We start from the raw sequence: 15,138 nt of genomic DNA on the forward strand, positions 1-15,138 counted from the left end.
CAAAATCTAATGCCAAATCCCCCAGTGATTTTATTAAAAACAAAGTTTACTAAAAACACTTGTAACACACACGATTTTTGTACCTGGGCAACCAGTCTAGTTTCCAAATGATTTCGACTTAAAAAGGCAGAAACGCAATTGTATGTTTTAAGCTTTGCTTTTGAACTTGTGAGAGTGATTTTTTTTTAATTTTGGAAGTCGAATAAAAAAAACTGAAAAAGCAGGGCTATGTGAGTTGTAAGAAAGCATCGCGAAAATATTTTTTTTACCCAGAGCTATTGATCTCACAAATTATGTATACCCAAAACGTGACCATGTTTCATTGAAACTAAAGTAGGAGATACACAGCCAATCATCGTCAATCAATCATCAAAGAGGTATAATTGCCTCCCATCACCGAAACCAAATTTTAGCCAAACAAAAAGAAAACCACAAAAAAAGATGATTTAAGAGACACATAAAAACTGCAGATATATATATATATCCAACAGGATAATGATAGTCACAATCTTTCCTTAATCAGCAATATGTCATGCGATGTTGTAATTTTCAACATCGCATTTTATTTCCCATGACTAATCTCCAAAAAAAGTACTGATGTCATCATTATATACAGCAGGGCTGGACAAATCCTAGGCGCCAGATCACCACGGCGACTAAAAAACTGGTATCGGTGTTTAAAATTCTCTTTGTGAAGTTACTAAATTGCAGGCTGAGAGCAGCACAAAATGTTTCGAACAGCATATCTGCCAACATGGAAGAGGGTTACTATGTCCTAAAAAAGTCAAAAGAAGCAGTGTTTTGTACCTTTTCCTTCGGGTAAAATTTTTTTAGGCACCTAAAAATCTTTTTTGGGGCCTAGATTTTTTCTCGCTATTTGTCCAGCCCCGATATACGGTATAAGAATTGGTCACATTAAATAGTTTGTCATAGTCCTAGATGAGAAAAAAATTAGCAGCAATAAAACACTTATGACATGTTCCCTACGTTTTCTGTGGCAAAGATTAAGAGAAGGTTTCATCGGATTGTAGTAAAGAATGTGAGATACAAGGAATTTCCCAAGAAAAACTCAAAGGCTGAAAAAGAAGCTTGGAATATTTTTTTTCTGGCACGCTTAATGACTTCATCAATTCAATGGCTTCAAAAATCCTCATCAGTTCGTGAGAAAACAAAAATCTACACAAAAAATGAAATGCCAAAAAAAAAAGTGCATGACATTTCATCTCGGCAAATTAAAAAAAAAAAGTATCATGGGCGGAGATAAGGGGGAGGGGGACTTGGGATCGGGCCCCCAGCGTCAGAGGTGGAGTTGACTGATCTAATGTATATGTGTACATATGAATTTTCATCATCATCATCGTGCACCACCCCCCCCCCCCCCCCAGACTTTCAGGTCTATCTCCGCCTACGATCCCACTACCAAAAGAGCAAAGTTTGACGGGATTCATGATTATTCAGGATAAGCAAATAACAACTTCTACCCAGGAACAAAGAAAAGTTTTTTTTTGTTACATAGTGTAATTAGCGCTTTATGCAGAGCTTTTTTCTTTAATTTCTTATAATTTTTACTAAGAAAAGGATAAATAGAATTAACCGATTAAAAAATGGCGTCCTCATTTTTTCATTTCTGCTTCTTTGTTCTTGAGCTGGTTGTGATGGATTTTTTTTTGTCTTTTATTTCTTTTCCATCAGAGACTCATTTTTTGAATAAATAGCGGCTCTTTTTTGCAGTGACTTTTTCATCCTTTTTTTTTTTCTGGCTGAAAAAAAAAGATCAGTTTCAATTGCTTGCAATTTTTATTTACTTTTTTGTTTCTTTTGGCTGATCATTTGATTTTTTCTCCTTTTTGTTTTTTTTTATTTTTTTTCTGATTTTGCACAGAAAAATCCTCGGGGAGGTGAAAATTTCGACCCCATCTTCACGAATGCCAAAACGAATCTTACTCCAGCTGACCCTCTGGTCATCAGCAGCTTAACAGGCAACGAGTTCAAGGGATTCTCTTTCGTGAACCCTTTCTTCTATGGAAGACCTAGGAACGATGATGATGAAGAAGGATACCAAACTTGAATCGAACTCTTTTTCTTTAAAATTTCTTTCTTGTTTGAGAGGAAAAGAAAAATTCAGATTAGTTATATCAGCTGTACAATTTCTTTTCCATCCTTTTTGTAATATGTCTTCCCCTCTCCCAAATTATTTCTTATTTTTTGCTGAATTAGGTATCCATATTTTGTCCCTCTTCCCCACCTTCACATTTTTTTCATTTTTTTAAACCCTTGATCTTATTTTTGACCATCTTATTTTTCGTCCCATTTTATTTTTCATTCCTTGCATATGTATATAGATATTATATATAAAATTATTATATAATACATGTTGAACATAAGGAAACAACTGATATTCAAGGAAAAATATGCTGTGATATCACTTTCATATCACTGCTGTTGTTTCTTTTTTTACTTTTGAATTTCACTTGGAAACTGAATTAATATAAATTCAAATTTTTAGACGTTAATTATCTTCATTTTAATATTGGACTCAAACAATTTTTCCTCAAGCCATTTCTTGTTAGTCTGATATGTGATTTGACGCTTAAATCTTTTTTCACTAATAGTTTTCGAATGTGTTGTACAGTTGAGATATTTGCTTGTGAGTGTGTCATTGAAATTTGATCTCAGATATAATATTGGGTGGAAAAGGGACTTTTGAAAATTAAACACGCTCAATTTATGTCTAACTTCATGGACCAATAAAGATCGGATTCAAAATATAAATTTATTACTTCAACTTAAAACTAATGCACTTTGGCCGGTTAAATAAAAATATTTAAATGTATAATTCTTCTATATAATAAAATTTGGTGGAGAATTGAAACTATAATAGATAAAAACACTTATATTGATTAACAAAAAATTCTTTTAGTTCCTGTTAGAATTATATGAGTTATTATAAACCATAACTTCATAAAAAAAGAATCTTTGAAGAAGTTTATGATCATTTGAGCTGTGCTTACAGACTCAGCATTCCAATTATTTGATGAGGCACTTAAATGATAGTTATCAATGAACCACAGAATTTATAAATCATACCACATAAATTTAAATAAAAATGAACAAAAATTCAAATTACATAAAAAGTAAATCGAGTAAATTATTTAAATATCATAGATATGTGAAGTCTCTTCAGTGAATCATAAATGTAAATGAATTCTCATTAAAAAAGGTTCTAGTCCCCCATAAAAAGTTCTTGTAATAATTAATTACCGACTTTGGTATGTGTTGGATATATTGGACGTTTAGCTAATATATTTATCTGCCAAGAAATCGGTTGTGCTCTTCGAATTTTTGTCGATGCATAAAATTTTCATTAATCTTTCTTCAACTCACATATGCAATAGAAATTTCCTTTTTTTATTTCAATTGCAGAAAATACCACAAAAGTTTTAATTTCATTTTCCATTATACTCGTTCCATCCAAGTAGATTTTTCTATATAATTTCACCATCACCATCCTTTAAAAAATTTTTTTTAATTTTGAAGATTGAGGAAGAAAAAGAAAAAGACATCAATTAGCCATCTTCATTTGATCCCCAAAATGAGGTTATTACGACCCCGTGGAAATTGCTTTTAAACAGAAATTCTTCAGATGTTTAGACATCTTTCTAATTAAATAGCAAAGAATAATAATTTTTTACATTTTCTTGGCGAAAAAAAAAATTAAAAAATAAAGACTAGTTTTGGTTTGTCATTGAAAACTTGTGCCACCCTTGCTTGGATGCATTGCACCCAAGCTTAGACCTGAGGATTTAAATGTGAATAACATTTTCTAACCAATTTTGCAAAGTACTTTCTTTTTTCTTCAGATTTTCTTAATCCTGGCTGCTCAAAAGAAAATACGAGAATTTAGCCTCCTATGAGCTTTCACATGAAAGTTTACTTGATGTTTCATACGAAAAGTTAATACCACATCACTGTACTAGTATCACTAAATTCATACTTTAGAGTTTAATAAAAAATGAACAATTGAGAAGCATTAATGACATACCTGTACACATTTATATGCGGAAGAACAAAATACTAATAATGACAATTAATTATTTTTAAATTTCTAAAAGTATGCGCACAAATGAACAACTGTATCTTTGCACTTATAACAACAATATATATATATAAACAGAAAATATATAAAGCTGTCAGTTTCAACGATTTGATAAGATTGTATTTTAACAGTATACAAAAGTTAAATGCCTTGGCATGTTATTATACTGATACGTGACGAATTCATGCATGAAAAGAAGAAAAATGTCTATTTTGCATATCTATATACATAATTATATATATATTGTAAAAGAAAAACCAGCACAAAATTAGTGCACATTTTGAAAATGGTGGGTAAAAATATGATAAAATGAAAAAAAAAAAACAATCATGTTGAATGTCGATTATACTAGTACTTACATTGTATGTTGTATGTCATAAGAAAAGTAGTTAAGAATTTGCGTTTTCGAAACATCTGATACTGAAAGGCCATTGGAACGAACATTTTGGAGAAGTATTTGAAAATTACCTCACTTTATTTCACTTGCTTGTATGATTGTGCATGCACAATGAATGTGTATGTAAAGTACTTATATATAGACATACGTGCATAAATTTCTAGGTTATGAACTGAAATCTTATACATCAAGTGCATTACCAAACCATTCCTGAGAACAAATGATTTCTTTTGATTAGGAAAACCATAGCTTTTTTGTTTGTGTGCGGTTGAAATTTCTGAGGGTAAAAAATATTCAGCATAACAAGTTTATTGCTGTACCATAGATAGTGTTTAGGTTGAGTTTGATGTATCTGTGTCTTCTTACTTTGACGTCACTGTGAAATATTAGACAAATAGGGCCGTGGCTGGAAAGTGCATCAATGATAAACTCTTTTGCCTTGAAATTTCTCAATTTCTATTTTTCTTGATGATCCAGAGATAGAAATTAGAAGGAAAAAAAAAACAGTGACAAAATCAGCTAAAATATAATCAAAGGTAGGTTAAAGTGCTTGTATATATGTTATGGCGAAAGTCCGTAATGAGAACACTTTGCACTCTGACCAAACTCCAGACATTAGCCAGTTTGCCTGAAGCTGGTCTGCCACTTTGCAAAGTGCCTAGACTTCCGATGCATTGTAACATACACATGGCTACCCTGAGATTTGTTGTATCGAGCCATCCAATCACTTGATTATTTCTTATCCAGTACTACTTGCTGCTGTAGCATATGCTTTTCTATGATTTTCCAACTTTGAGGCCTGAATGCAAGCCGGTCTTTCATTTGAAAAAGTCTCTGCAAAGAGCCGGCAGATCTTCAACACAAAATTTAAATAACATAAAAATTCAGACATTTTCACTACTTCCAAATATGGAGTACGGATGGCATCCCCAGTGTAACACAAAACAAGCATAACTCTGACAAGATGAATACACTGGGGCCAAAAATGACATTCAGCATGTACCAAATCGTTAAGGAATCCCCCGAAGGAATACTTACAAAGTGCATGTAAAGTTTAAGTGGTAGTAATAGTAGGATAATGTTTTGCCTACCCATGGTTATACTTTTGAAAATGTTTTATCATGTACCACTAGAAATTCTTATCTTCACATATTACTGCTAGCAAACGGACGAACGTTCATAAAAGATTACAAAGAAGTATTTGAAATATTTCTTGTACGAAATGCATGTGCATTGTGTCTCAAAAGATAATGGGATTGAATTCATTGCAAAAGAAAAAATACTAGCGATTCATTGCTTCAACCATTGTTATCGCAGTATTTGTATTAGGTCATGAAAATTCAACTGATTACTGCTTATTTATCAGTGCTATCTAAAACAGTTACACACCTGGGTAGTGCTCAAGGACCTCATGGTAATTTTACATTGTAGGACTAAATAATATCAAGTGTGGTAGGTTGGAGAGGGTCTTCAGTGCATTATTTTGCCAAGTTACTTGTAATGCTATTAAAATGGCATTGTCTGCGTTTGTTACCGAGTCAATCCATATCTCTTTCAAAGAGATAAACTATGTCTAATTAGAAGATTATAGCCTAAACCATTACGATAGATTCAAAAATACCATATTTAAAAACGAATTTAAATGTACGGTACAAAAGAATTTACTATAAATTTGGAATATTTCATTCTATTCTGAACCCATTGTCACGGCCCCGTAGTCGATTTTTTATTTCATCCTATCAGAAAGTTTCTATAAAAAAAAATGAGAAAATTTTTCTTCCTCTAAGTTTTAGCGAGTTTACATGAAAAAAAAGTTTAATAACAATATATATTAAGTGTATAAATTTTAAAAACTTTGTAATCGAAGAAAAATATATGGTAATTCTTGTCATATTGAAAAATTACCAAAAAAGAACAAATCAAAAATTTTACATGATGCAAAAATCCCTTTATTATTATTACATCGATAATAATCCAAATTTTTGTATGTTAGAAGCACATTTCTCTCTGCCTCCCTGTGATTTCCAAAAGAGAATTATTATTATTATTATTTTGGAATTGGTGTATTTTAATACTTTGCCTGATTGTGTGATATCTTGGACTCACTACGCAATTCTTTCAATCTGTAAATTTTTGTAGAGCTGAGCGGGGGGAATAATAATGGGGGAAGGGGAAAAAAATATACTGTACCTAAAAACAAAGTTCTTCTTGGAATGATATTTCCAATCGAATTTTTCACTGATGTTGATGTATATTTGTGCAATAATTACCATTTCAAAATATCTCGTTGAAACCTTTTAAAAGTTATAACTGTAATTTGTCCATTTATGGAATATCGTTCAAACTTTTTTAATATTACAAATATAAGATATATATATACTGAAATTAAAAAACCATATATATATATTGATAACCATGTTAGTTCTTCTTTCCATATCGTGGCTCGTAGCTCCACTTTTAGAGCAAAAATTTTGAATCTCTCTTTGGACTTTCCACCTTCCTATTCCCCTATTTCGAAAGTATCAATATTAGCTTTGAAAATTTTGTGCCAAAGTTATAGAACGTATTGAAATTCATAGATTATATGAAATCAAATTGTAGCTTATATTCACCGTGTAGCTTCCGTTGTTTTTTATTTTTTGTTAAGAAGTTGTGTTCATGTTGTTGTGCATGTAATTTTAATGCATGTTTTCACGTCTTCGATTCCTCCTCATAATATAATCAGATTTTTGCATATGTGTAACAAACAAAAAATGTTTTGTCTTGTGTATTTTTATAAGGTCATTATATATATATATATATATGCTGCATATAAATATATACATAATTTACTATTTATAGGTGTATTATACATAAATAAATGAATATACATATATATATATACACACACAGCACTTATTATGTTCGGTTGTATATCTGAGAAGTTTTGTGATGTTAGCCTTCTATTAATATCCACTTTACACATCCTCGGCTTTGACATTTGGAATATTTAGAGTTTCACACTGGGAAAAAATTATTTAGAAGTAATTTTCTATAAGATTTTGGCGCAGTTTGTATATACCTATCTTGTATACATATATGTATGAATGATACATATTATATACATAAATGTATGAATTTAAATCAAATTTAAACAAAAATTTACGTAGTATAATTATTGTCCTAGCAATTTTGTTTTTAGTGCTAGATCGCAAGTTCAAGCTTTTTGTTTAGTGTGACATGCAATCTGAAGTTTCAGTTGGGATAATCATATAAATCGTCTTTTTTTTTTCAAATTACAAATTGTTTCGATTGTGATGATAATCATAAAAACACATTTTTGAATCTCATATATAACCATTTTTCTTTCTTCTAGAGATGTTAGTTTTTATCATTTTCAAAACAGGTCTAGTCGAAAATAAATAGTTTTTAGACAAGTCTTTCCGAAATCAATCGTTTGAGAGAAAATTTTTTTATATACCAATAGCTGATGCATCATGAACAAATTTTAATTACTTGACTATATCTTAAATTTTTCATTAATTTTATAAATATAAATTATACAATAATAGTTTCTGAATTTTTTCATTCATTCACATCTGTGTTGTTTCTTTCACTTGGAGTTTATTTGATTATTTTCGTCACATCACAGCCACATGAGTGATAATTTTGGCAAGCACCTGCAGTTAATCCAGGGCTGTCCTTGCCAGATGCGGGACCAGAAGCATCTTCATAATTTCGGGCCCTTTAGCCCGATGTAAGGATATGTAAAATCCCCAAATTTTACATATTCTGTAAAGGAGGGGAATCGAAAATTCAGAAAATTTAAATCATAAAAATTCAGAACAAATGCAAGAAATGATTCCAGCATCCACAAAAATTCAGAATAAATGCTAGAAATACTTTTAGAATTAATGAAAATTCAAAGTAAAAGAAAGAGATATTTTTAGAATTAATGAAAATTCAGAATAAATGTAAGGAATACTTTTAGAACTGATGAAATTCCGAATAAATGAATGAAATACTTCCGGAAATTTATTAAAATTCCAAATAAATGAAAGAACTAATTTCAGAAATTGATGAAAATCCAGAATCCTAAAAATGATGAAAGTTCTAGAAAAATTCCAGAATTATTTCTTTCTACATGAAGATGCAGAATTCTAGAATTTACGAAAGGAATTATTATTAGGCTACTGTGAGTGTGAGGCCTCCCAAAACATGGAGTCCTGTGCACCCGCACCTATCACACAACCCTAAAGGTGGGTCTGAGTTAATCATCAGTTCCAAACTGCTTTTCGTTCCATGTTTCTTACTGAAAGGTTGCTGCATTATCCACTCCATCTAAAAACTTTTGTGCCATATGTTCGCAAAGTCGTCTTGGTGCCATCTCCCTTCCACGAATGGAAGTAGAATCTCTTTTCTTTCTGGAAAAAAAAAGAGGTTTCCCCTTGAAAAAAAAGTCTTGTGTCGGATAGCCTCAAATTCATTTTTTTTTCTTAATAAAAAAAATATTCCACTCATTTGCTAATTTTAAGTTCAAGGCATAGATAGCAGCACTTCATGACAGATCACACACATAACCCCTGACATAGCCTACATGTTTTTGTTTATAGTTTACAAGTAAAAGATACTTTTGTCAGAAGTTCGTGAAGTTAATGTTCACAAGATTATGCATCTGGGAGGGTCACAATAGAGGACTGGGTCACATCTGTATCAGAAAATTCCCTGACGAGGGACTATGTGAGCTACCATCAAAATCATAAAACTTCAGATTAGACTAACACCCAGACTTGTATCACCCCGAATTTACATCATCTCATTCTAAAAATGAGTGTGGGTTTTTTTTTCTTTCTTTAATTAGAGATTTGAGCAAATCATAAAGACTTTTGAAGTTGTGATATTAGAATGAAAATGTTTCTCTGTAAGAGCCACATCAAAAAAATTAATACAAAAGAATGAATAAAAATATGGCCATTACCACCCTTCTCCTCTCCCTCTCTTCTTAAGGAAGGGGCATTATGAGTGGAATAATGTACCTCAACTTATGTCGTTACTCTTGGAATAAACTACTGATGTAGGTCTGGGAATCACAGTACCCTTTGGAACATAAAGCATATGTCTTATTTGATCTGGTTTACCATTAATACTTGAGTTTTACATAACTGGTTGTTTCAAGTATAATATGCTATACAATCTCTTTAATACATGCATTCAGTTGATGTATGTTGAATTCTTACAATATACAATATGCCAATATAAATTTGTACAAACATGTCTTTAATTAATATTCATAGAAAACCATGACTGATATATCGTTAAAAACCTCAGTGACTTATTTTTGGAAACGGAAACCTCCCATCACATTTTACATGCAGTATATCAAATACACATGTGTTGCTATAGCTGTATAAATTGTTCTTGTTAATAAGTGTTAAAAATCTAGTAACTATATTGATAGAAGAAGATTTTTTTTTTCTTTGAATCAAAACTGTGGGGTTTCGGTTGTGCGAAACACAGTACACATCAGTAAAATCACAGTAAACTAATTTCTGGTTCATTTAAACAGTTATATGATTGATGTTACTTTATTTTGAGCTTCAAACAGCCAACAAAAAATACCCAGTGATATTTATCGAAAAGTCGATCAAACGTATTCACAATCACGACTTCATGAAATACCCTATTTTATTGATAGATTGCGTGTCTCTGAACAATGTCTGTTTTTACCTGAAATTTCAATGTATTGTTTTGTTACATGTTATTTATTATCGCTATTTTTCCCCCAGTTCAAAATACACTAAAATATCAAGTTTTTTTTTTTGTTCGAGTTGTACATTATGCGGAGGATTTTTGTGTACAGTGGTTTGAAATGATCTGAACAAATTACGTTCAGATGCATTTGTTATATGTTTTACGTGTACATGTTTTGTAACTTTTTTGCACCCATCACTTGACTAATAATTCAAATATCGGTTATGATAATATACCCTTGTGTTTTAATAAAATTATATCTGATTCTCTGTTATACGGAGGCTTGTGCTCATTTGGTTTTTGTTTTTGTATCAGATTGATTTACATAGCAAAGATTAAACTTGAAAGGACAGTTGATAATTATTGTAACAGTCAAAATAATTGTAATACAATAGTCTTGAGGTCTCCTGGTTACTTGAGAATAAAATGCCATGCTAAATTAAAAAAATTTTAAACATCCAATAGTACACTTTTAGAATTTCTCATACATCTTCAATATACAAAATTGGTTTGTTCCAATCTTACCTTCTGGCTCGAACAGTTATGCTATCATTCTATGCACAGAGCAAGTAATCTATGGAAAGTTGCTAGTTTAGTTAACAGAGACCCCAGGTTAGTGATATTACTTGGTAGGTTTTGGTTCACACTCCCTTCTTCTTTGGAAATACACACACATTGTGTCTGAACATACGCCAGGATTTTTGTTTAATATCTTGTAGAAAGAGAAAATAAGTTTTCGATGCAAGTATCAAGAAAATACTTGAAAGAAAATTTCAAACAAAATTTTAAAACAATATTCAAAGAAAGCTTGCAATACTAAATTTTCTCAAAATTAAGAAAACATGTATTAACATGATTTTCTTTAAAAAAGAATAAACTTCTTTAACACAATTTTGCAGGAAGAGTTTTTCCTCATTATTATTATTTTAAAAAAAGAACTAAAAAAACACTTATATTGTTTTTCTAATTAATATAAGATTTAATTGCATAATGTTGCATTTAGAAACAGAATAAAAACTCGACTTATGATTCAGAGACAATTGTGACATAATTGAGTTACGAAGCAATTTAATAAATTATAAGAAACGGCAGTTGCATGGAATGAGGGAAAGAACAACATATATTGAGTGACAAACTCTAGAGAAAATGTTAAATATTCTTTTGTTTATTAAAACTTTTCTAAGTTCTGTGCCCCTTTGACTTGACAATCAGCAATATCTCAATGAATATTGCACTTAGAAACATGGAATTGTTTTTTGCGGCGCTCAGAAAAGAAGGGAAGACTTTTCATAGCTGACAGTTAGAGGACAGTACGACCACATATAGATACAAAATCAGAAGGCTATGACAGCCATCAACGAAATGATGAACCTTTCCACTAATTACACAATGAGGTACAATTGACTGAATACCAAGAAAAGTTGAATTTCGGAAAGAAAAATTTCTTTCCAATCACTTGGTATAAAGTCGATAGTACTTTGTATGACAACAATATTTTTATATGGGCTTTTCCAATATCTATTTCTTTTTCTTCTTCCCCGCACCCCCAAATCCACCTCGTTGGGAAATTTGCTCATTGCGGCTTCTGATTTTGTATTTGTATAATGAATAATTTTTACACAGTGACTAATTCTGAATATATACATATTTCGAATATATCTCTTACATAAAGAACTCTATTGAAAATCAGATTATAGGAAATAATCAAAATTACACCATAAAAATTTTAAACCTAAGAACTGGGCATAAAAGATGCATATCTATGATCGCCATAACCTATAACTGGTTATAAATTATTTTATTTGATTAAAAGAGCTATGATGAAAGAGTTCAAGCCCTGACCATATACTAACCACATTAAGTATATATATATATATATAAGGGCCCGGGATTTATGCAAACATATGGTTATTTTGTTACTTCTGGACGATTGAAAGTTTTATGTAAGCAAGATTTCGCTTACCTTATCTTTATGAAGAGAACACACTACCTTATATATAAAAGGGGACAAAAATGAAAGTGCTTTGAACATAATTTCTTATGCTAAGTACAAGTGCAGGTAAAACAACTGTAGTATACACAGACTTTCGGTGATTCCTCAACATATTTGAATTTTCATGAAATAAACCTAAATGCAACTTGTACACATTCCTCCACAAAATTTCTAATGAATTGGTGCATGCAGGAACATGTTATGGTTGCATATGTAATTGTGGCCCTAACATATTTATGTCACCAGAGTTGTGGTTGTTCACTGTTCTCACTGGTGCTGCCACCCACCTTTCATATTTTGCAGCAAAGATGGCAAAATGCTTGAATTTTTCATTTTTGTGAATTAAGTATCAGGTCCACCGGCTCTAAATAAACTAATGCTATCCCCCCTTGTGGAAATCATCAATTCCAGTGCAAAATATCTCTAATCAATAGGGTTCTGATTTTTATGATCTAAAGATAAAACGTTGTTGCTGATAGGTTGAAAAACCTAAATTGATATATTACTCATTTTGTACAATAACAACAATAACTGATCCCTTGAAACTAAATAACAGTTTTTTCCTTCATAGAATTATTAATTGATAATTATTGTTTTCCCTTTTTGCTTGATTGGATGGTAAATTTAAAAAAGTTGGGGGGGGGGGGGCCAAATGATAGTTTCTGATAATTGTATCAACTATGATACTCTACTACACCATGGGCGGGCGAAGATACAAGGGAGCATGGGGGAGCACTGCCCCGACCCCTCAGCGTCAAAGGTGAAGTTGACTGATCTAATGTATATATGTAACGGACAAAACAGTTGATTCATTTCTGTTAGTTGTTATACTCTAATTCGTAGACATGGTTTTTTTAAAGCATTTGAGGAGTGAATGTGAGCCTTCTCTTACTTGAAAAAGTCTCTTCAAAGCAAGCAGGCAAATCTTCAACACGATACTTAAATAACTAAAATTTCACAATGATCGATCTTTTTACTTAAAAATGTGAAAGTTAAATGGCAACACTGACAATATAAATATATTAGCGCCACACAAAAACTCAGATTACACCAGTGATACACCATAACTGGGGGTGCTGGAGCACCCACAGAAATTTGTAGAGTGGTTCCAAGCACCCTCAGAATTGATTCACAAATTAAAATTTCCTAATCAAGATGAAATTGAAGACCAATTGAAACTCAAGACGGGCACTCACAAGTTCAAAATGATTCAGACGTCCTTGGATCACACATTTCGGTGTGTACCAATTTGTTAGGAAATCCTGATTCTGCAAGAAGCTAATCAATCGATAATAACGTATAAAAATGAGTGGATTATTTTACATTTTGCTTGAAGTAGTCATGTCCCGAAAACGGAATAGCAAAATTCTAAATGAAAAAATAAAATGAAATGTAACAAAAATTTTAACATCATTCCTGATGGGCAATATTGTCTGTAATGTTATTACCCTCAGCTTTGAATACACATTACTATTAAGTAACGTGAACAAATCGGCTTATTCTCATGAATCTAATTACGATTGATGAAATTGACAAAGTTTTTATGAGGACATTTCTGTGTCGTTTTTCAGTGGGGTTCATCACTTCTCTCTGATGCCCACCCATGCAAATGGGAAAAAATTCTCATTTTTCTCTCCATGGTTAGCAACATAAAGAGAGGTACCCTTAAGGTCTATGGGGCATGATGGGGTTGATTTCAACCGTAAGTGGATATAGGCTCCTCGAACAGGAACGGGATCACCAAGGGTAGGTAAAGTGAGGCAGAAGGAGATGAATGCCTGCCTTCGCCCTCCGACCTATGTCAAAAACATAATTTTAACACAAAGCTGAGGTGTCGCCCCCCCCCCCCCGTATCTATGCCCACCATGATTGCCGAAGAAACTTCATTTCCAGATTGATGTGGTGGTGTAGCTTTCTCATTATTCTGAAGCGATTCACTGCAGTCTATATCCGCCATTATGCATCAACAGGATGCACAATGGTGGTTGACTGAAGTTGGTTTTCTGTGGTTTGCCAACATTAAGGCATGAATGTGAGCCAGTCTCCAATTTAAAAACCTTTATGCAGAGAACAAGCAGACCAACAACACAATTCTGACAAAACGTGAAAACTCAAGCTTTTACCATCTTTACTTCAAAATATGGAAGTCAGATGGCAGCACAACTCTGAAAAAATAAATATATTGGGGAGGCACACACATACTCACAAAACACACCTGCATGTGCCGATTCATTAAAAATTTGGCAGAGGAATGTGTACGAGGTGCATGCGCAGTTAAGTAGTAGTAGTAGTTCATATATACGTGTGAATACTTGCTGGTGTCTCATTTGAAAAAGTTACTCCATAGAGAGCAGACAGGCAGACTTTCAACACAATGTTTACATAGCATCAAGCTTCAAGCACATTTATCATCTTCACTTCAAAATATGAAAAATTGCACCAGCAAGAACACAAAACAAGCGTAAAATTTTGATAATATAAATATGTTAGTCACACACATACATACAGTACCTTCCGGCACGTATCATTTTGTTAGGAATTCTGCAGAGGAAAGTTAACTAAGAGCATGTACAGTTAAGTAGCAGTAGTCTATTCACACATTTAAATCCAAGTTTCAGAAGTAAATATGAATTTTGCACATTTTGTAGAAGTTTCAAAAAATCTGAAGTCATGTGGAAGCAAATTTAGCACCATTTATGTTATTGTGAATAATGCTCATGTTAAATCACATGATGACATGACTCTGGAGAGAGAGGGGATGAAAAAATCCACCACCTCCTTTAGTTTATGGTCTGTTGGAAGTCGTGAAAGTTTACATTACATGAAAGGTCTCGAGTTTTTAAACTACATGAATTGTAGAAATTTTTTTCTACAATTTCAGTTTCTTTTATAAAAATTATATTCAAAATCTACAGAATACAT

The 15,138-nt window shown here is 32.0% G+C and overlaps 1 protein-coding gene across 2 annotated transcripts in view; it reads left to right on the forward strand.

The window, feature by feature from the left end:
• The window catches only part of LOC149067502 (protein kinase C, brain isozyme-like), a 143,458-nt gene that overhangs the window by 127,023 nt on the left and 1,297 nt on the right, over positions 1-15,138 (forward strand). Inside the window, exon 16 of one of the 2 annotated variants that reach the window (XM_089252733.1) lies at positions 1,883-10,497. The exons of the other annotated variant lie outside the window; for it this stretch is intronic. Within the exon in view, the coding sequence (XP_089108859.1) occupies positions 1,883-2,068 (186 nt within the window). The 3' untranslated portion in view covers positions 2,069-10,497. Of the gene's footprint in view, positions 1-1,882; positions 10,498-15,138 lie in introns of those variants that run through there. 2 annotated transcript variants of the gene reach the window in all.

The sequence above is a fragment of the Pholcus phalangioides genome, unplaced genomic scaffold (genome assembly GCF_987345545.1).
Source record: "Pholcus phalangioides strain wild (caught in Gottingen) unplaced genomic scaffold, Ppha-v1.0 ptg000030l_1, whole genome shotgun sequence".
Classification (NCBI taxonomy): Eukaryota; Metazoa; Arthropoda; class Arachnida; order Araneae; family Pholcidae; genus Pholcus; species Pholcus phalangioides.